This window comes from Enhydra lutris, unplaced genomic scaffold (assembly GCF_002288905.1).
Source record: "Enhydra lutris kenyoni isolate GAN:26980312 unplaced genomic scaffold, ASM228890v2 scaffoldscaffold7, whole genome shotgun sequence".
Classification (NCBI taxonomy): domain Eukaryota; kingdom Metazoa; phylum Chordata; class Mammalia; order Carnivora; family Mustelidae; genus Enhydra; species Enhydra lutris.
In genome coordinates, this window is record NW_019154091.1 from 41186102 (window position 1) to 41209313 (window position 23212).

At 41.8% G+C, this 23212-nt stretch overlaps 1 protein-coding gene across 1 annotated transcript; it reads right to left on the bottom strand.

The window, feature by feature from the left end:
- Positions 1 to 34: 34 nt before the first annotated feature.
- Positions 35 to 20374, bottom strand: LOC111142045 (Rho GDP dissociation inhibitor beta). The gene is made up of 6 exons (XM_022494974.1): positions 20302 to 20374; positions 10981 to 11164; positions 10258 to 10341; positions 7434 to 7510; positions 3278 to 3341; positions 35 to 743 (listed from the first exon to the last, which is right to left on the bottom strand). The coding sequence occupies exons 2-6, from the start codon at positions 11156 to 11158 to the stop codon at positions 544 to 546; spliced, it is 603 nt and encodes a 200-aa protein (XP_022350682.1). The 5' UTR covers positions 11159 to 11164; positions 20302 to 20374; the 3' UTR covers positions 35 to 543.
- Positions 20375 to 23212: the final 2838 nt, after the last annotated feature.

The window sequence follows — 23212 nt, forward strand, 5'->3', positions numbered from 1 at the left end:
ATTTGTTCGAAGGAAGAAAGCAGGGAAATGAGGGTCTCAGTCAGATCATATAATTGTTTTATTTACTCTCTTGTGCTGTTTACAGTCTCCCAGAAAAAGAAGAACCTCCACTGGTGGGGAACGTGATTAGGGACCTTCACTGAGCCAGCAGCAACCACCGAAGAATCCAGGGGTGGGAATGAGCTACTGTAACCCAAGGCAAAAGGACTGTTAATGATGGTTTGCCTATTTCCTGGCCTCTAGCTGCTCCCATGGGAAACGTAGAAGGAAATATTAAATGACTAGGTATTGAAATGAAGAATTTTGAAGAACTGGCCTTAATGGGGGCCCAGAAGGAATGGGCGGGATTAAAGCCTGGGTTTTAAGCTTCTTGTGCTAGGGAACACTTTGAGAAACATTGCAGGATAAGATGTGTTGGTAATAGAATGTGGGGCGCATTGGGGAAGGGATCCAGCTGTGAACAGGGAGGAGGGCCAGGGTGGTGAACGTGACTGAGAGGGTACTTCTGGATGGCGAGGTAGGGAAAGGGATGGGTGGATGTGCTCATTCTGTCCACTCCTTCTTAATGGACAGGTTCCACTCCCAGGTAAGGTGGTCGTGCTTGTCATCGTCGGTGAAGAAGGACTTGTTGTGGTAAGTGCCTCGGGCCAGCATGCCCTTGGGAGCCTCCTCAGTTGGAGTCAGGAACTCATACTCCTCTGGCCGAGGCCCGTAGCTGCCAACCATAAATGTTGCTTTGTCCACTAGGAAGAAAGACAAGTTCATTAGGGTAAGCGTCTGACAGAGGAAAAGCAAACACAGAAAACTGGAAAATTTGGAGCACAGCCTACAGTGACCAAAACCAAAAGCCATAGTTTCCAAACCGGGCTAAACAACAGATTTACCTGGGCATCTTTTTTTTTTTTTTTTTTTTTGCCTTTAAAATATATATATATATATGTATATATGTATATATATACACACACATATACACACACACGTGTGTGTGTGTGTGTGTGTGTATTTTATTGGCGTGCCTTTTAATAATACAGTTTCGCTCTCAGAAACTATGGATCAGTAATCTGCTATGGGCAGTGTCAAGAATCAGTGTTTTTATTTTATTTTGTTATTTATTTATTTATGATTTTATTTATTTATTTGAGAGACAGAGTGTGAGCAAGAAAGAGCATAAGCAACGGGAGGGTCAGGGGGAGAGGGAGATGCAGACTCCTCGCTGAGCAGGGAGCCCAATACAGGGGCTCCATCCCAGGACCCCAGGGGTCATGACGTGAGCTAAAAGCAGGAGCTTCACCAACTGGGCCACCAGGTGCCTCAAGAATCAGTGCTTTTAGGAAGCCTCACAGCTGTTGCTATCAGGAAAGTCGGGAAATTAGCACCTTAAGTCTATGGAGATCAAGACTCTTCTTTTATGGAGCTATAGCAGGTTATACCATTAAAAAAATTCCTCATTGGGGTGCCTGGGTGGCTTAGTGGGTTAAAGCCTCTGCTTTCGGCTCGGGTCATGATCCCAGAGTCCTGGAATCGAGCCCCGCATCGGGTTCTCTGCTCAGCGGGGAGCCTGCTTCCTCCTCTCTCTCTGCCTGCCTCTCTGCCTACTTGTGAACTCTGTCTGTCAGGTAAATGGATAAAATCTTTAAAAAAAAAAAATTCCTCATTATGAGCACCTGGGTGGCTCAGTCGTTAGGCTTTTGTCTTTCGCTCAGGTCATGATTCCAGGGTTCTGGGATCCAGGTCCATGTTGGGCTCCCAGCTCAGCAGGAAGCCTACTTCCCTCTCTCCCACTCCCCCTGCTTTTGTTTCCTCTCTCTCTCTGTTAAATAAATAAAAATCTTGTTTAAAAATCCCTCATTAATTGAGACCCGAGTTCTGGTCTCATCTCTGCAACCACTTACATCAATATGACATTTCTGGGCCTCTGTTTCTTTCTCTATATAATGAACGTTAAGGACTTCCTACCTATAAACTATCATTCTATGAACATATCCGTTGCGGAGGTGGGGTAACAGCCGGTGATCAGAATGAACAGAAATCATGGATGGAAGAATTGCATAGAAAGGGAAAATCAATAATTTGGTTAAAAAAAAGGTGAAAAACTGGGACAAATGTTGGAAATAGCCAACCAAAGTTATTAATAGGTGAATAACTGGGACATATATTAAGAAACAGAGGGCATTAGAAAGTATAACTGAAGGTAGGCAGGAGGAGAGGCAGGCAGGCAATGTGTAGTTGGCTGTTAAATATTGTGAGTAAGTTTGGAGGAACAGCTACAGACATATCATTATCCTCTTGACTAAGTGAGGCAGCATAATCTCTATACCCAAAGGAAAACAGGAAACTGAACTGTTTTTTCAATGAGACTTGGTCCTGGAAAGACAGGTTAGGATCTTACAGGTCAACAACCTTCTGTGGGATTTGAGTAATTGAGTGGTTGCCCAAGTCATGCAGATTTGTCCAACAATATCCCCTCAAACCCTTTGTTTATTAATTTGGGGGAACTGACCTATGCCTTACTGTTTCCCAACCCTGGAAGAAGAGAGCCCCCAAGGTCAAAGGGAAATGTACCAGTACTTCCATCACCTTTCCAAGTTTCATTTCACCCTGCCCGTAGCATCGGAAGGAAACTGAAGGCAGTTCCCCAAGGCACATACAGTTTAGGACAACTTGTCAAGGGCAACTAAAGACCAGATAATGCTGTGTTATGTCTCTGTCATAGCTTTTCTTAATTCTAGAAAGAATTCTGTTTCTTTGTTTTAAAAATTTAAAAATTTAAAAAAATTAAAAATTTTAAAAATTAAAAGCTCCTTGCTCCCCCATCCTCACTCCACACCTGCCCACATGCTACTTCCAACTCTTATTCCCAAAAAACACACACACCACTGTATAGAACCATAGAAACTTCCAGTCTTGGATTTTGCTGACCCTTAGGTTTATACCTCTGAACTACTTTTTTTTTTTTTTTTTTAACTTTGGAGAGTTTTTTTTAATATTTTTCATTTTTTTCCAAATTTATCTTGGTTACTCTTCCCCTTTGTGAATAATAAATCACAGAGGCCTAAGGCTAAAAGTTAGTGGTTGACCCAGTGTAAACTAGATCTCTGAATGTAGGACTTGCCATTAGTGTCTAGACAGAAGTATATGTGTGCTGTTTCCTAGGGGGAGAATCCAAAGCTTTTTGTCAGGTTCTTAAATGAGTCTGTGACTAAAATTGTTAAAAAGAAGAATTTTAAGTATCAGTGGGGGACAGAGTTTGGGACAGTGTGAAGTATGGGTCCCTTACCTTTCACCCCAGTCCGGTAGGTATGCTGAACATATTTCAGACCCGACACAATATCCCTGTTCACCTGTAGGTGGGAAGGATCCAAGCAATTCAGATTAAAAACGGTCTCTCATTTCTCCCTTTTCTTTCATGCTTATCCTATCTAGCTGAGTCTTCTTTGAGGATGAAAGAAGGTTAAGATTTAGTTCAGAGTAAGTGTTACTATTATCATTTAGTGTGGACAGCGAAACAGAGATTGGAGAGAGGAGGTCCCAAGAGTCAACATTGCCAACCAATGATTAAATCGACAATTTAATCATCGAATACTGTGCTGTTTGCTTGGGGGGAAGGGGGTGCTTAAATAAAACACTGTCTCGATATTCTTCATTACAATTCTCCTTCCTCTAAAGGTCCAAAGAATGGTCTTGAGCCTCCCCTTCCCAATACTACTGGCCAGAACACCGTCCTTATCTTAGGAAAAGCTACAAAGGTACCAATGGAAAATGTTCTGTGAGCATCCAAAAGCCCTAACCTCAGAAATGATCCACCTAGCATGAAAAACAAACAACAAGGAGCAAAGCTGTAATGGAAAATCATGTCTAGAGGAGGGTTGTGCCCTTAATGTTGCTGAGATTGGAGTCTAAAGATGAAGAGTTTCTGCCCCACAGAAACATCCTCCCTGCAAATAAATAATGGGTGAAATCCACTTGTGTCTGGCAAGCATTTTGGATGGCTGTTCTTTACAGATGTTTTCTGAGATGTCACCACTTCCCCAAGCCTTTCAAAGAAAGGTCACTAAAGCAGGATGAAAATATACACAGCCAAAGCACTTTGTTTTTCCATGATTCATTGTACCTAGGACTGAACTGGTTGTCCATTAATTTTATACAGTGCTCGCGTTTATACAAACAAAGTGGACATTGTGTCAGTAGGTGGGGAGCCTGGTGAATTGTTCGCCAAGATGAAGAATGAAAACATCTTTAAATAATTTCTCCCCATGGTAATTATGGCTGCCTTTTTGTCTTGGACAGAGTAATTAAACTGATTTATCAGTGCTATATTTCGTTGTGTTGGCGATAAAGTGGCACAGCAGTGAGCACGGCTAGCTTAGGTTTGAGACTGTCACTCCATAGAATCTATGGTACGAATCTTTCAAAAGCAGAATGAAAATAGCTTCATTGAAGAAATGGTGCTAAAAATGACACCCAAACTTTTTGGGTGTCAGAACACATCCTAAAATCCTCTTGCATCTGCCAGATGTGGCTCATGCCTATAGAAAAAAGTGAATGCATTTTTCTAGAAGTCTCTAAGCTCTTCCTTTGGGCCTCATGGGAGATGTGGTCTGGTAGCAAAAAGTCTGAAAAACGGGAATGGTGATTGCTACTCAGCGATAAGGACTTCAAATCAGAGTCCGCTGTTTTTCTGCTGTTGCATAGAGGGATTTATTTATTTATTTATTTATTTATTTATAGAATTGGGAGGGGCAGAGGGAGAGGGAAAGAATCTTTTTTTTTTAATTATGTTATGTTAGTCACCATACAGTCCATCATTAGTTTTTGATGTATTGTTCTATGATACATTGTTTGTGTGTAACACCCAGTGCTCTGTGCAATCCATACCCTCCTTAATACCCATCCCCTCACCCGCCTCCCTTCTAAAACCCTCAGTTTGTTTCCCAGACTCCACAGTCTCTCATGATTCATCTCCCCCTCTGATTCCTCCCCTTCATTTTTTCCTTCCTTCTCCTGATGACCTCCATGCTATTCCTTATGTTCCACAAATAAGTGAAACCATATGATAATTGACTTTCTCTGCTTGACTTATTTCACTCAGCATAATCTCCTCCAGTCCCGTCCATGTTGATACAAAAGTTGGGTATTCATCCTTTGTGATGGCTGAGTAATATTCCAAATGCATATGGACCACATCTTTATCCATTTGTCTGTTGAAGGGCATCTTGTCTCTTTCCACAGTTTGGCTATTGTGAACATTGCTGTTATGAACATTGGGGTCCATGTGGCCCTTCTTTTCACTACATCTGTATCTTTGGGGTAAATACCCAGTAGGGCAATCACTGGGTCATAGGGGAGTTCTATTTTTAACTTTTCGAGGAACCTCCACACTGTTTTCCAAAGTGGCTGTACCACCTTGCATTCCCATCAACAGTGTAAGAGGTTTCCCTTTTCTCCACCTCTTCAACACTTGTTGTTTCTTGCCTTGTCAATTTTTGCCATTCTAACTGGTGTAAGGTGGTATCAGAGGGAGAGAATCTTAAGCAGGCTCCATGCCCAGCCTGGAATCTAACATGGGGCTTGATCTCAGGACACTGAGATCCTGATCTGAGCTGAAATCAAGAGTTGGATACTTAACCTATTGAGCCACCCAGATGCCCTGAGGGTTCATTTAATATAAATGTATTTGAGATGGGTAAGAGAAAAATATGAATATTCTCTTCTTCCATCTGCAAGTCCCTCCCCATTGCTTCCCCTCATCCCAGGAGGAAAAAGCCTGTGGAAGTCAAAGATATTACATTTCCTTGGGAGGCAGAAGGAAAAGGTGTACAAACCAGAAAGGTGAACATCCCAGGCCAGGTTTTGGAGAGAACCATGAAGTTTTTGGAGGAGGGGGGGCGGAGAAAGAGAAGAACACGGAGCACAGTTAAGAGAGAGATGATGCAAGAGGATTTTAGGATGTGTTCCTGTGGTTATTAAAACAAACCTTCTTGGGTGTTTTTCAACAGATGTCACTAAAGATTTAAATTGCTTCTCAGTTATTTCCAGTTTTGGGTTGGCGTTTCTGCTAATGGTAGCTCCATGCTGGGACAGGTTGGTTAAACTTTGTGTGGGTTACACAGAGAGAGTGGTTTTTCTCTTGTGTGAGAAAATGCTAAGCCTCTGCAGCAGATGGTACTTGAAAACCCCTTTCTGTGCCCCTCCTCCATCACCCTGATATGTAATACCGACCACTACATTCTCTTCGGCCTTCCCACCCATAGCTGAAGCCCATGCCCCAGACATTTCCTTCTGATCTTATTCCCATCAAAATTAACCTCTTCTGTTTCATTTGGTACAAACCGGCTTACCAAAATGATAAGTTAAGGTAGTAGCATTAATAATTAAAAATTCAGCTAATGCGTAATGCATTCTAAGCTTATTTGGATACAATGCCTTGCATATAATTCTAGGCATATTTGGATGCAATATCAAACTCTCAGGTGCTTCAATAATAAATATATAGAAAACAAGCAAGTGAAGCATAGCTTAGTATGTATTACAGAGTAGGCATCAATAAAAATTTTCAGAATGAAATTATTTTGAGACATATTTATGTGTGATATATAGTGATTGTTCCCAGATCCTCAATCAACCCTGCACCAGGGGCAAAGAAGAGCCCAGTGTTCAGATACAGAGGGCAGATGGGGTCTTCCTTGGTGGCCCTGAAGCACCCTGAAGGATATGGCCAAGAAGGGCAACCAAGGCAAATACAGGCAATTAAGAGCAAACAGTACATTTCTGACTTACTTGGTTTCAGCTAAGATTATTTTTCTTTTTGCTTTTGGCCGTTCACTGGGGTATGTGTGTATTCATTATATGTCAATTTATCTCCTGTTTAGTCTTGCTCTTTCCAAAACTATAATTGTAATTCTCCATTATTTACTATGGCCCACACTCTCTGGATGTATATCCTCACCGAGCAGTTAGAACTGAGGCTCTAATTGTTCTATTTCTTACTATTAATCGATTCATTCCTGTGTTAATTTCTCAATACATATTCACAAAATATCACAACGTTTTGTGTAAAATGTTGGAAAGAAGAGAATATAATCTTCCCCTTTCTCAGGGTACTTGGGTGGTACAAGGAAGAAATGGCAAAAATGGTACAATATAAAGCAGGGCATGCTTATGGTTGGGAGCTTTCAGAGTTCATAGAAAGAGGGTTTCTGTTGGCTAAGTGATCAACGGGGAGTTCAGGAGATGGTCCTGGTAGGGAAAAGGCATGAAGCAGGGGTGGGCCTCAAAAGATAGAGCTCAGAGTTGGGGAGAGGACTGTCCAGATCCAGAGAAAAAAAAGAAACAAAAACTGTGACAACATGATAATGCAAGACATTTGATTTTTTCTTTCTCTGATTATAGGAAGAATGCAGACTTTATAAAAACATACGTGGCAAGATACTTACTTTGAAGTGAATTTTGACTCTGTACTCAACACCCTCCTTTAGCACAAAAGTTTCTTTTTTGAGAGCTTCAAGATCTCCTGTAGAAGTAGATTTAGAAAGAGTTTATTCTCCTCAGGAGAAACACAAGGAGATGATGGGAGTTTAAACTCCAGAGCTGTTTGCTGCGCCTGTCAGAATAACGTGGTCCACATGGCCCTTAATTCAAAGAATATCAGAGTTTACACACACACACACACGCACGCACACACGCACACATACACACAGACACACACACACGCACTTGCTATGCCTGAAATCTTACAGGTATATATGAAAAAAACTGGGATAGCACTTTCTCCCCCAAATTTGATGACAGCCCTAAAATATACAAGGTATTATCAGCAATGAGTTATGCATGACAATGTCTTTTTTTTTTTAAGGTAGTTTCCATGCCCAGCATGGGCTTGAAATCATGACTGAAATCATGTCTGAGGGGTGCGTGCTCAACCAGCCGCCCTGACAATGTCTTTTCAAATTGTCAATAATAAAAATAAGTTTTAATCAGCCATCCTAGAGGAAAATCTGAATTACCTTTCTATTTTCTCTGTTGAAAATGATATGACATATATGGCCAAACAAAAAGATGATTAAAGAATGTGTCCCTACCCCTCAATAAATAAGAAAAATAAGTAAGAGCACTAGCTATTTGTTCTTGTAGATTTGGTGATGTTTGTGGCATTTCCTAGCTTTAAAAAATTTACCTGTTTTGGCTCCCTTTTACCATTCTGAATATATATTCACTTTTGTACTTTACATTTGCATATGTAATCTCATATTATTTTTCTTAAGGAAAGTCTCTTAAGTGATAAAAGCTTTAGGCTTTTCTGCTAACAGTAGCTCCATCCACCAGGATATGACTCTAATTCTTGTATTCTGGTTAGAGACGTAATCACTCTCTGTTCTTCTCCCAGTGTGATCCTGTATCATCTGACACTCTGGGGTGAATGTATATGTGTGTGTGTCTGTGCATGTGTGTGTGTTTTGTATAGCTCTGTGCATGTGCTTCATGCCATATATATGTGTGTGAACTATATCTCTATCTATATATCTACACATACACTATGTGTATATAGTATGTATATAATATACCATATATTTTTATATACACTATATATTATGTATATTATATACACATATATTCTGTGTGTATATATATACATGCACACACTATGTATATAGTATGTACATATATTATATGTATATAATATATATTTTGTATATAATTATAGGTTTATTATATGTATATATAATGTATATTTATGTACATATACACACTACATATGTGTGTATATGTACATAATATATGTATGTATATTATACACTTATAATATATACTATATATTTTCTACACAAACTATATGTGTATTATATGTGTGTGTGTGTGTGTGTGTGTGTGTGTGTGTGTGTGTGTTTATGCTGGGATTCACCTCAGGAACTTCTTGGTGACAGAAAACCAAATTTGGGCATCCTGATGGTAGGAAAGTGAAGGAGACTGAGTTTTCCCTGCAATGTGGTCAGGCCCTTAGATTTCCTGAGCGCTAATTTAGACCTCATCTCACAAATTAACGGTTGTACCTGCTAGTGTTACACAATTTCACACAGGAAGAGGCCTGAGTCCTGGTGAGAGAAAGAGAGAGAGAGAGGTATTCTCCTAGAGAGATGCTAGAATGTGGGGGTAGGTGAATTTGTGTCTGCTGTAATAATTTCAGTTGAAGGGGAAGTGTGTCTTCTCAGCCTCTGATTTCCTCCTTCAGACAAATAAAGCCATATAAGGTAAAGAGTGGATGTGCCCCGTGAGAGGGGAATCACCTAGCTGCTGAGCCTACCCTTCTGGAGTCACATTTGCTCTGTCTCATGAGTCCACCTTTTAAATCCAGGAATCATTTTTTTTCCCCTGAAGAGCTGCCTTGGATGCCTCCAACCTCTTGACTCTGCGGCCCTTTTCCTCATTCCTCTCAGATGCAGATTTCCCCTATAATACCCACCTTCTCAGCTCTATCTCCTTAATATTCAAGTGTCAGGAAAGGACTTGACCATTGTCACAATAAGGGGAAAGGAAATAAATTTTTGGGGGGGGGCGCAGAGAGAGAGAGTACAAACAGGGGGAGTGGAAGGGAGGGAGAAGCAGGCTCCCGGGAAGCAGGAAGCCCCACGCAAGGCTCAATCCCAGGACTCCAGGATCATGACCTGAGATGAAGGCAAATGCTTAACCGACTGAGCCACCCAGGCACCCCAGGAAATAACAACTTAATTTGTACATTTTTAGTGGGGGAAGTCCCTTCTACAAGAATCAGAGCTCTAAACTAGTATGTATTTAATAGTAGAATTCCCAGCACTAATTAAAAGATTTTTAGATGGCTTCTTGCCTTCATGGAATTTCTCTAGTTGATATAAGATCAATATTCTCTGAAGTTTAAAATGTATAAATATTACATTTCAGAAGTATACAACTTGCTTTGTAATATTTCCATCAAGTCATTTTACATGAATAATAACTCCCCTGTTGCTGCATGGAGATAAAAATCAGAGGTAAATATGATGATACAAATAAATAGACCCACTACTTATGACTGCACCATCTTCAGTTAAAGACAGAGAGTGGGCTTTTCATCAGGTGTCGTAAATACTGTGTACCCTGAGAGCAATGATTTGTGAACTGGTCTCAGCATTTTTGTATCTGGGATTCCCCTTACTAGTGCTTCCTTTTGCCAGGAGAGGGGCAGAGACTAAGTTTTCCCCATGATATCACTAGGCCCCTTGGAACAGAACAGTTGTGTCCACTTACCAGTGAGGTCCATGGTGATGGGTCCTGGGGCGCTCTCACAAACCAGGGTAAGCCGGGTGACCGTGACATTGGGGGCTGTTGGGTCTGCAGGATTCAAAAAAGAATGTAAGCCTAGGGAAGAGACACGTGTGTACAGTGCATGTGGACATTTTAAGTGGGAGAGCGGGAACATAAGAAGAAAAGTGGTATCTCTGTCTGGAGTGGAAATAGAAAGGGAAGTGGCAGGTTCCCCATGCTGGTCTCGATGGCCTTATAAATTAGAGTGGTGCTAGTTCTGCTTCCGGGACTCAGAGGTCCGCCTTGTTATCAACAGCAAACATTTCCTGGGTGGCTATGGTCAAGTTCCTCTGCTCGATGAGCACTGCCCCTCTCTATCTTATTCTGTTGTGTCTGTGGAAGAGATGAATGGGTAGGCAAGGGAGGAGTGAGGAAGAGAAAGAAGAAGGAGAGAAAATGTGAGAGCATGGAGAGAATACAATTCTAAGTGGGAGTCTGGGGTTCTTTCTAAATCATCCCCATATGTAATTTTTGCCTATTGCCATGCTGACTTGTGCTGTATCTCCAAAAAAGACTTCATCCTATGGTCTGTAACTTTACGCAGCATATAGAGATTGTGCCTCACTTGCTTAGCCCTGGCAACCACTGGGTAGTCTTTCTTCTGCACCTGCTCCTGAGTTGCTGAAATGTATGCCTTCCACCTGCCCCCCATGCCCCTCCACACACCTGCCACCACAGGGCCGTCCCCCAGGAGTGTTTTCTTATACTTGATTAGACTTTCGTCATCTTTGTCCATCTCCTGTAGTTCTTTCAGGGACTTCTGAGGTGGAGGCTTATAATTGAGCTTGCTGTCCAGCTCATCGACATCCTCCTCCAGGTGTGTTTCTGCATCCTTTTCAGTCATTTTGATCTATTTCAGAGAGAGAGAGAGAGGATGATAGTCCATTAGCCAAAAGTCAGTGGATATGAAAAAGGTTTGTGGGGCTGCTGGTAGCACCATCCTGGCCATAATGGGCTTCTGTAATTGTCAGTGATTTTCCAGGATATTTTTTCCTAGTTTAATCTCTTTATTTTTCATGCAATAAGCATATAATGCCGTTAGTCTTTTCTCTGACCTTCCTGAATTTCTCTGAACTGTGGCCAATTATCTCTTATTCACTGAATAAATGGACCAGAAAGAAATAGCTCATTTATGAATAATGTACAAATGAAACAACATAACACAAACAGTCCCAAATAATGAACAGATAGCCCCAGTTCAAACAATTATAGGAATAACTACACTCCTCTAAATCCAGCCATTCCTCTAGTGTCCAAGTTCTTAGCATTGTACCATCCCTGTTGTGATGGTTTCAAAACACATGTAACCAAAGAAATGGATGGCTTCTTCCCATTAATTGAATCTTTCCCCTGAACTCCTGAGATACTTCAAAGGTAAGTCATGCAATGCTGTAGACTGCCATGATACCTGCCTGAGGTGTCTGAACGGTTCCCATCCAACACTGCTAATAACTCCCTGAGGGCAGCAGGCACTAGGTTCTGTGCTTCTCTTGAATCTCCCATAACTGAATAGTTTAGGCATTTTATAAACCCTCATGGTTTGGCTTATTTATCTCTGTATCTAAAGATCTTCTGTTCCTTTGAAATGACATAAAAATAACAAAAGACTCTTTAAATTCCTTCAGACAAAATGGGAAGGGTTAACCTGTCTTTATTTTACTTTATCTATCACTGATCTCCCTTTTCTGGTCCCCTTCCCTTTTGGTATCTCCCTCTCCCTGCCAGAAGACTAGTGATTTTATGCTCTAAGTCCTCACCCTGGCATACCCTGGAGTCTGTCTTCTTCTCTCATTATCTACATTTACTTGCTATTTGTTAAAATATTGAGGGGAGATTCTAATAAAATGATTCACACTTAATTGTTAGTGACTGAATAATGGGTTTAAAAATTACTCATTTTAGGCCATGTATAGTCAGAGATTTTCAGAGCAGAAAGAAACCATAGAGGTGAGATATTCCAACCCATTATGGAATCATCGAGAAAACTGAAACTCAGAGGTTAAGAGAAATGCCCAAATTATCATAGCTGGATGAGTTGCAGTGTCTTAATAAAGAGGAAGAAGTCTCTACTGAAAGAATTTCAGGACTGTGGCTTGTAGCAATGGAGCTATTTGGGGAAACATGGGAGGTATTTGGGCAAGGAGATAATTTCCTGATTTCCTGTAGTCCTCCCTCAAGAGTGTCCTCCCTGCCTTTGGTTAAAGACTACATTGTTTCTAAGTGGCACAACTCTAGACAATATCTAGCACATCTCATCTTCAGTGACTCTGCAAACCTCTGTCAAATCCCCCAGGGAGTGAAGCTATCTCTGGCCAAAATCAGCTGTGGTTTTGAGTTTCAAAGTCTCCATCACTGGCATCAGAAAGAAAAATAATTTGGAAGTAAAGTCAAACAAAAACAATTTTAACAGAAAAAGAAGGAAAAAACAGAGAGTAAAAAGAAATGATATCTCTTGGCTCATCAATCCTCTTCTAACAAAATAACAAGCCAAACACCATGAGCTTGATCAAGTCTGCAAATAGCATTGCAATGCCCAGGTCCACTTCCTGTGTAGGAAGGAAGCATGCAGGTTTGTTCCTATGGCAACTCTTGTCTCAGCAGAAAACTCAACACCATTCATAACTGAGCCTCTCAAGAACAACATAATAAACATCATGACCAGCTCAACTCATATTCCAAACAACACTCAGGGAAAGTGAATGAACTGGTTGGAAAAATAATGAAGAATGCAGTGGGTTGTGGGTAGCTTGAGGACAATCATTAAGGGACAGATGAAGAGCAGCCAGATGAGATTAGTCAGAAGAGAGAGGTTCTCCTTTGGTGACACCCAGGAATCTGACCAGATACTCAGAGTGGACATCACACAACATACATGTGGACAGGGATGCCTGAGTGACTCAGTCAGTTAAGTGTCTGACTCTTGGTTTTGGCTCAGATTATGATGTCAGGATCCTGGGATTGAGCCTTACGTCTGGCTCCACGCTCAGTGCAGAATCTTCTTATCTCTCTCCCTCCTGCTCTCTTCCTCCTCCCACTTCTCTCTCAAATAAATAAATAAAATCTTCAAAAATATGTGTGAACAGATCATCAGGAAACCTATTTATACATGAGGATGTCTTGACCCTCTTAGGACTCTCTGGAACATATCGCTTGGTTCTAACAAGTCATCTGCTTGAAGTCTGACCATCAGAAGATAACATCACACCCACCCATTACTTAGTTCAAGGTGATTTCCATAACCTGCAGGAAATTGTTATTTTGCACCCTGAAATTTCAATTTTGAAAGGATAGTGAGAGAGAGAGAGGGAGAAAAAGGTAGAGAAAAAGACAAAGATATGATCTAAGACAGGATTCAACAACATCTGTGGGATCATTGGCAAGTCAATTTCTCAGTCATCTAGATCTTGATATGCTTATTAGTAATTCTGAGACTTCTGTCAATTCTAAATTTCCTTGATTCATTAAAAACAGATATACAATAATTGGTTCATACAAATGAAATGTAAGTTTATTTAAAAGACAGGTAAAAGCAGAAGATAACATGAGATTCTATATAAAATTGTTGCAGTAAAGAGAAGGAAATTCTGGACCACATTAAAATAATTTGATTTAAATATATAGCATATGAAAAAATGATATGAAGCCAAATGACCCCAAACCAGCTCAATCTGGAAAGCAGATTAGAAAAAGATGAAAATATAGTAATACAACAAATAAGGAACCGGAAAAGCAATTCTCAAGGAAAGCTTCTTTAAAGCACAATATTTGGTGAGAATCTACTCTTTATAAGGCTCAGCGCTTTACCACTTACTGGTATTTAAGTTACTCTCCAAAGTGGAGAAGGAGCTGTGGGATGGACAACCACCATGGTTTGACTGATGATTCTTAATCTTTTTGGAAATTACACGTCTTTTTAAAGATCTGGTGAAAGTCACAATCCTCATAAAAGGAAAAAAAGAATATGCCCATGAGATGCTACATGCAATCCAGAGGCTCATAGACTTTACTAGTGTCCAAGATTAGAAACATGACCTTGAAACTGTGACTTCTTGGAAACATGAAGCAGATAGTTGACTGTTACAGTGGAAGCTTTCTTCTTTTGGAGGCCTGGTGGCATCAGTGACCCAAACTAGCTTCCAGCCAAGGATCATGTCTATCAAACCCCAAATGCTGGATATGAAAAAGCAGGAGATATCAGGTAACATCTGTATCCGAGAGAATATGAACACCCAGCCTGGCAGAGGAGCAAAGGTGCATAGGGCACAGCTCTTGAGGGAAAGTGTTCTGAGGTCAATCTACCTGATTTTGGATAATTATCTCTTCATTGAACTAGTTCTCACCATGCACAGGTGTTGATTCTGGCTTGGCTACTAGTCAGCTGTCACACCCTGAGCAACTGGTTTACCCACTGTGGTGCTTATTCTCCTTCTCTTGAGGTTTGGGGGTTGGAGCAGACCACCTCTAGGTGCTTTCCCTTTCTAAGTTCTCCATCTGTAGATTCGTTCTGCCCTGCGGACATGCGTCAGCTGAGTTGCACACATTCGATTACCTTATTTCACTTGTGTACAGAAGAGAATTACCCAATCTCTGTTTCATTATCTCAAATTTGTCTGAAGTCCCAAAAGAAACAGCATTTTTAATTTCACAGTTCATCTCTGAGGAACCATGGATTCTGCCAATGCCTCAGCCATCATGGCTTATGGAGTTTGATAATGATTTCCCAAACTATGTGTGTGTTATACATGTGAATATATAAATATACATGTAAACTATGTATATACTGACCATACATATCAGTCTTCTCTCTTTATCCCCTCATTTTACAGTGGGATATGCCTAGCAAAGGGAGAATGGGCATTTTATGGAAATTCCACAACTACCTTCGAGTATCATCCAAAGAACAACCGGCTTTGTTATTGATGATGATAATTATAATAGTTATCATACATAACGCTAAATGCTGTCCTGAGGACTAGCTCATCACTCCTCACTACAGCCTTGGGGGCGGGCATGGTCATATGCTCTTCTACAGGTTAGTAAACTGAAGCTCAGATGAGAAGCTTGCGGAAGAAGACCTATTGTGTAAGGGGCAGAATTGCCACCTCTGCCGTCTTGTCTGGTTTGCAGGTGCTATGCTCTGTTGCTCCAGCTGTCTTAAGTAAGAAGTAAAAATGAAATTATAGAACCCATTAGTCATCTTGGGAATCTATCCTAAGAGTGCACAGGCAGTAGGAAATGTGCTTCTTTGCAAGACTCTGCAGGCTTTAGCGAGGCAGTGAGGCATCACATAGAGAGGGTTTCAGGGCCACTCTGTCCCGTGTACTCTTGCACAAGTCCCTGAACCTCTCTGCGCTCCAGTTTTGTCCTCTGTAAAATGAAATCATTGCCTTAGAAGGACCTCTGATGCCTCTTCCTAATTCAATGACTCGAATGCTCCTTTATTTAAAGAAGCCTCTGAAATGAGAAAAGAAAAGAGGAAGTGGAGGTGGGGTTGGGGAGAACCCAGTTCATCTGTGCAGAACATTCTAGCTGGCCTTTTCTCACCTTCCTCTGCAGCTCACCCACTGTTCCACAAAAAGCAGAGGTGTTTTGTTTGCTTGGAGGTCATTTTGACATTGGTTTTATGACACAGTAAAAGTGAAATGGAGACTCAAGAATTATGTGTTGAACAAGGTTAGTGTGCACTCCATCAAGACCCAAAGTACATATTGGTTGCGTGTGTGTGTGTGTGTGTGTGTGTGTGTGTGTGTGCTTACTACTCTATCTTTATCTCCTGCTTCACGGATGCCTCCACAGATGAATTTTCACAGTGAACCCCTCGCACCCTCCTGTTTGCTAGGCAGGCAGGCAGTGTAAGCAGGAGGTGTGCGGAGATAGGAACTTAATCCTCTCAGGCTCAATTAAAATGCCACATTAAATTAGGACGAGTTACTCGTGGCATGACTATGCCATAGCACAAAATGGTGGTTTTGCTTGCAAATCCAGTGAAATGTTCAAGATACTGAACTTAAGAATTTGCACCAATCTCAGGATAGAGCACCCTTGTCTGGTTCAGTGATGCAGTTCCAAAGAAGTGGAGGGCAAGAAAAGGTGAAACCCTTGAGTTTAGATGAAACAGATTACCTGGCTACTTCAAAGAAAGGTGATTTTCAAGGCCTACTAGGATCTGGACTTGGAGTCTGGCGGGCCAGAGATTCACAATGTGGTTCTGCTTTGCCTTATTACAGGACCTAACTAAGCAAATGATCAGCCTTGCCGAGCCCCAGATTTTCCACCAGTAGTGTGGAAATAATGATCTCTCTTCATGGGGTTGAAGAGTTGGAGAAAACACATGAAAAGTTTTCAGACGATCCTGGCCAATAGCAGATGTTCACTAAACTACCCGTTCTCTTCCTCTGCTCCCTGCCCTGTGGGATGGTCTGTCCTGTCGCACAGCTTCTGTGAAGTGAGGTAACTGGCTCCCTGGGCACCGAATGCTTTCCCTTGGTGCTGCAGTGTTGACAATGTCCACTCCTTCCATCTTAAAAATAGATTTTGTTTCTTTGAGGAGTACAGAAGACACAAGAAGTTCTGGGAATTGCGAGAACTGTTTATTAACTGAATCAAGCTTAAAATGGGAATATCACTATTATGTTTCTTTAAAAAGCTTCCTCATGAACAACTTAATTTTAGATTCTATTTATTGCTCCCTTTCCTAATTGAAGCCAGAGTTGACTCCGTGAATGACGAGAAATGACAAAAGACAACAGGCGCAGCCAATGGAGAGAATATCCTTTGGCTCTGGAGCAAAATTATGTGGAGACCGATCTCGTGTTTCAAAGTTGCTAGATGATGCTTCTAGATGCACAGGTCATGAATATGAGAGAGAAGAGGTGGAGATAACAAAGGGATAGCAAAATATGGAAGTACTAGAAGTAGGAGGATTTCCATCAGAGAAGTGCTGATGCAAGCATTAGTATTCTCTGTCACCCTGTCATGTCCTTTCCCTGCTGACAAGGATATGTCCCACTTTCACTAAACCTGGGGCTGCAGCTCTAGATAGCGGGCCATTTAGAGCTGGACCATCCCTGAAGTATGGCCGACATGTCAGAGCCAGTCAAGGATTTGGGTCTGCTTTGCTGCCTGCCTGGTTACTGGGCTTATCTGGGACTCCAAGTTCATCCCTTGGGACACCAGAAGCTGTCTTGGTTCTGGAGTCCTCTGTGGTTTCTCAGTATTCCTTAGCAACATGGAGGGTTGGTGCCTCCTGGGCTCCTCAGGGCTGCTCTCTACCCTGTTAGCTCTGTGAAGACCATCTGAAAGAGCAAAGCTGAGTGAGGAGAACCAACTCAGTGCCTGAGAGGATGGTGTCTTGTTAGATAAAATAGACATTAAAATCAATCCTGAGAACGATACACATGACTAGAAGCAGAATTCTTCAACATTTCCCTGGGTGGGAGCAACGAGACATTCTTTCTTCCCAGCACACTCACAGTATACTCTTCTAACCCAGATTTCTATGCAAAAGGAGAGAGAACTCGGTGGCCCCATTCAACCTTGCTGGGTGTCTGCCCTGTGAAGTTAACCACGCTGGGTATTTTCACAAATACTTATTTTAAATAATCCTCGATGAAAACTGCAGCATGGACGCCATTATTAAGCAAAAGACTAGACTGCCATAACTTGAGACAGTCACAGAAGTTTTAAATTCAGCATGAAAAGGGGTAAAGACACCATCTATAATCATGGGTGCTGAGAAGAAAGCTCAGGTGAATTTGAACCAGCTCTGGCTGTGGACACCAGAGTGTGACATGGCCCAGAGTGATTGGGGAAGTGCTTACTAAAGGGATAAACGTTGAAGTAGTAGGCTCAACATGAGAGCCACCCCTGGGCATGGCCTCTCATCCAGGGCCCCGGACAGCATAACACTGCCTATGAATAAGGACGCCCAGAATGTGGCATTAGAGAAAATCCGCCCCCCGGGACATTTCTTAAAATGTCCTTCTAAGGCATTGTAGCTGTTGGTTCTTTTTTTTTTTTTTTTCTTTTTTTGGTGACTTCAGTCAAATAATTGAACACTTCTGAGCCTTACTGTCCTCTCAGGATTCAAATTGGAAAGTTTCTACCACCAGGCTTGACATAGAGAAGGTACTCAACGGATGTCGGTTCTTTTTCTTTATCTGCTTTGTTTCTAGTCCCTGGGGCTGCTAGCTGAAATTTGTACTATATTGTGCTCCCATAAATTGGCCTGGGCTGATCTTCCCGTCAGAATGACTTCGCTGTGGTGACCTTCCACTGACAACAGAACCTCCATGGTGCTCCCAGCCTACTTCCCTAGGGACAAATTCATGCTCTCCCAAACAAGCAAGGACTAAACCCCCATCCCTGGAATGTGCCCGAATGTGTCCATCAGCTTTGGTTCAGCTGGAGCACGGCGATTCCACACGTGCCAGGTCTGAGCATCCTGAATGGAGAAGGAACTCTTCTCTCAGAACTCTCTGCCCATCTCACAAAAGAGTAAGATGATCTTATTACTACGCTTGTGTCACATTTGGATTTGGGAGGGACGTTTTCTTCAACACTTAACAAAACAAAGCGATGGCAAAGATCTGCGATGTCTGCCTGGGCACCGAACTCTGGATTTCCCTTGCTTGAGCATTCCTGCAGGGAGGCTCCAACACAACTAATGCAGATTTTGGTGACTCTTGGTCTCCATGTGAAAGGGTGACTATGGGGCGGATCTCTCTGGGAGAGCAGTCTGCCTTCCTGGACCGTGCATGGAAGAACAGCCGTGGGTTGATCAGACCCAGGCCACAAGTAACCCTAACTAAGTCTAGAGTGTAATAACAGACTAGGTTCATAAAACATGCTGACTGGGGCTGCCTCTGAAGGGAAGAATTTCAGATCATGCCTAATGGTCGCCAAATTCAGTCCTTGACAATTTGAAGGCTCGCGGTTTAGATATCCTAGCGGGGCTAATTGGATTTTTGTAGAACCTATCTCTTAATAAATTATTTGGTGCCTTCTCTGCTTTTAGTCCTCTTGGATGTAAAGATTTTTTTTTTAGCAATAACAGGAATGAACTTTCTCCCCATCTGACTGCAGGAATTTACATATATAGATTATTATTTATATTTAAGATATTTATTTATTTGCCAGAGAGGGGGAGACAGAGACAGAACGAGAGAAAAAGCACAAGCAAGGGGAGCAGCAGGCAGAGGGAGAAGCAGGCTCGGGACTCGATCCCAGGACCCGGGGATCACGACCCAAGCCAAAGGCAGATGCTTAACTGACTGAGCCACTCAGGTGCCCCTGACTGTAGGAATTTAATAAGTGGTTTTTGTTAGTGATAGAAATTGATTCCACTGTGACAAATGAGTAAATAACAACATGTTCTACCATTACTTCCCCTTTGATTGTTAAATCCCATAGTACTCAAAGGAAGGCTTTCATTATGCATTTCTCTTATATCACCAGAAAAATTCTTTAGGGGAAAACAGTTTAATGTTTGACAGCTTTGAGTCTTTATCTTTTTTCCTTTCAATCAGTCTCTTTACATCTACTTAAAAACAGGAAACCACATATCTCCACCCCAGCAGCAACCCTTCATCTACTAGCATGTTCCACACCAGTTTGGGTCCACAGTCTTTTCGCTTCTGAACTTGGCTGGATGCCCACCCCTACCTTGTAGGAAACCCCTCTGGGCACTCCTCAGGAGTTACACTCATGGCCCTTTTCCCACACACTCGGGATCTCATTCCCTGGGCTGCTGCAGGGCGCGCCCTCCCCTCCTTCGCTGAGCTCTCTCCCCTGAGTCATTGCTAAGATTCCCTGCTCTGACTTCCCCTTCTCTGCAAACTGCTCTTACCGCCTCCTTAGTACTTTCTTATAGGTTTCAAAGATAATCTAAAAAAATAAACTGGAGAGGTTCATCGCCTGGTTGAGAGATCGCCTGCATTTGCCTGTGCCCACCTATAGCCTCCCTCACCCCGAGGTATTTCAACTTACATTCAGTGGCTCACGGCTCTCTGGGGTGCCTCTGTCTCTCACTCTGACTTCTGAGTTCTGGCAGTTAGAACAGGAAGGAAGTTAGTGAGGAAAAAAAAATGTTTTAAACCTACTAGAAGAGGAAACCCTGGGCTGTCTCAAATCCTGTTCCTTTGCACTGCGTATCTCTTGATCAGTCAACCGAACAGTGTTCTTGTCAAGTAATGGCACAGGTGTGAGCATGACCGCCCGTGTGAGTGTGAACGTGGATATGCGTGAGTGCTTGTGCAAGGGCATCGAGGCCATAGCCTTGAGCACTGAGGATCATTGTGCAGATATGTTGAAACAAATTAAGTCGTTGCAGTGCATAGCTTAACTGAGGCAAGTAGCCGAAAACCAGCAGCAGTAAATTCGCATGAGCTTTACTTCGTATCACTGACTTCTGTTCCTGTGTGGTCTCTGCCAGCTTTCTTATCGGCCAGATATCTTGAAAGTTTGCTGGCAGCCAATGCAGAACGCTAAGGAATTATAAATGTTAACTGCATATACTTGGCCCTCAAACGGGTTTTTTGGAGTTTTGTTGGTTATAATTTCAAAATGTAGCTTTGCACTGCAGCACAATCAAATGTTACTTGTAGTTTTCACTACTTTTTTAATTAAAAAAGAAGTAAAGCACTGTTTTTGATTAAACCTAGGAATGAGGAGTACAAAATAGCTTAAGACTTCATTAATTCAGTCTTGTAACACAGAATTTGTGGTAATTTAACAAGTACGAAAACCGACTTCATACCCTATTTAGGGAAATGGTTTGTGAAGTCATTTAAATGGGAACAAGTTGCAGGGGCCATATTTAAACCCTTTAAAGGAACAAGCAGTTCTTAAGTAGTGCAGCCACATTGATTTCATACACTCCATAGCTGTTGTCAATAAAAAAGAGCTTATTTATACGAACACGTCCATATTTCATATTTACATTGTTTCGATATGTGTAGAGCTGACTAAGCAAATATAGTTGGAGAAACTGATATTTATTTTGCTGTCATTTGAACGTGCTGCGTTTTGTTCCCTTTATTTCGTAAACTGATGCCACCAAATACGTCTTTAGTCATGGGAACTGAAACAGCCGAGAGGATGGTTATTTGGTGGGAGAAAAGAGATGAATCTAGGCAAATAACAAAAAAGAAAAAAGTATATAATTAAATTTAGCAAAAGTCCTGAAAACCCAATACAGACTTCGTTTGTAAATTTCCTAAAATGCTAAGATAGAAGATAGCCCTTGAACGCATCAGGCCATATTTTAAATCAAAGCAAACACTAATTCACATGGGAGAGAGTAAATTTTGTAACCTGGTGCTCCCAAGAGGGGATGCATTTCTTCTCTCAATAACATTCGCAGAGCACCTTTATTTTTTCAGCTACTGTTCTAGGCGCCAGCGAAACGGCAGTAGACTACAAAACTCTCTGCTCTCTTGTGGCAGTTATGTTCTAGGGGGGACAATGAAAAAATAACATAGGTAAAAATAAATTATTTAGAACAAAGAGAATTTGAAAATTGGGAATGGTAGATTCATAGTCCACATTCCACTCCCCCTTTCCCATGCTATTAGGGAAGATGTCATTCGTCAAACAAGGCTTTTTTTTTTTTTTCTTCTGTCAAGCCCAACGTGTCTCCACAATTTTTCTCAATGCACTGCATTGGGCACGGACATTGGAAGGAAAGTGTCTGTAACATCACTAGATATGTGTGCAGTATGTGTGTATTTATTGGGGGAGGAGAGAGCATTCATAACTTCCAGCAAAGGAGTCCATGACCTCGAAAGGATTAAGAATTGCTCATTGAAAGTCTCTTCTTGATGATACAGTCATGGGCTTTTCATAATTTGGAGGACAACTACCATGTTTTCCTAAAGTACTTCCTGACATCACAGTCAGGGCAGGGATGCCCCGAAATTCCCATTTCTCATTTTTCCTCCATCACTATTCACTGTGCACCTGTATTTATCAGCGGAGGAAACAGACAAAGAGACTCTTTGAAGAGACCCATGAGGGGAGACACTCTGCTTCCAGCCCATGCTGACAAAGATGTGTTATGTACCCAGACTCCCTTCCCCATATTTAAGCTTCTTCAGATGCAGGACAATGCCTGTCACGGCAGCAAGGAAGCTCTTACTCCAAGGACCTTAGTCCTGTGCTGCCAAATGAAATCAACAGAACTTGGAAACCTACGTGAGTGTTTCCGGAACAATCATCAAAACTTGGAAATATTTTCCAGTTTTTCTTTGTTGTTACAAGCATACGACTGAAAGGTAAATTCTGGACAACTCTTCCATGGGGCGGTGCCTTTACCATGAACTTCAAAAAGTAAGAAAAGACTGGGGCCGACTGTTAACACTTCCCCTTTTTGCACAGACGTATTTCTTTGAGGCTCCAAGTTGAGACAACAAACTCTCAGAGAAGACTTTCCACCCTGAAAGCTGTCCATTATGAAATGTGTCCACCGGGCACCAAAAGCAGGCTGGGCGTGGGGAGTGGGGAGCTACAATTAGACAGATGTCCTGGCTCTGTGTCTTCCTATCAGTGTATCCCTGGGCCATGGTTTTTTTTCTTGGAGCCTCAGTTTGCCCATCTGTAAAAGAGGCACATCAACCTTCAGCATCACTGGAAGGGTTGGAAATGATGTATGAGAACGTGTCCAGCAGGGTGCTCAATACTCAGTAAATGATTGAGGCTAAGAAAATCATCACCATCATCAATTCCACAGGACATTCTGATGCTTATTACTGCAGACCACATATGAAATTGACTAAGAGCGAGTCATTTTCATCTAAGTGCTCTCAATCAGCCTACACACATCTCAAATACATATATACCTTATATATTACCTTCTTCTTCTTTTTTAAGATTTTATTTATTTTACAGGGAGAGAGCAAGC

Bases quoted from the DNA above. Each gene is read 5' to 3' on its own strand.
- LOC111142045 (XM_022494974.1), bottom strand. From the start codon at position 11,158: ATGACTGAAAAGGATGCAGAAACACACCTGGAGGAGGATGTCGATGAG. The intron at 10,342-10,980 runs GTGTGTGGAGGG...TGAATCCTGCAG, and splicing joins GGACGGCCCTGTGGTGGCAG to ACCCAACAGCCCCCAATGTC. The intron at 3,342-7,433 runs GTAAGTATCTTG...TCCCACCTACAG, and splicing joins GAGTCAAAATTCACTTCAAA to GTGAACAGGGATATTGTGTC.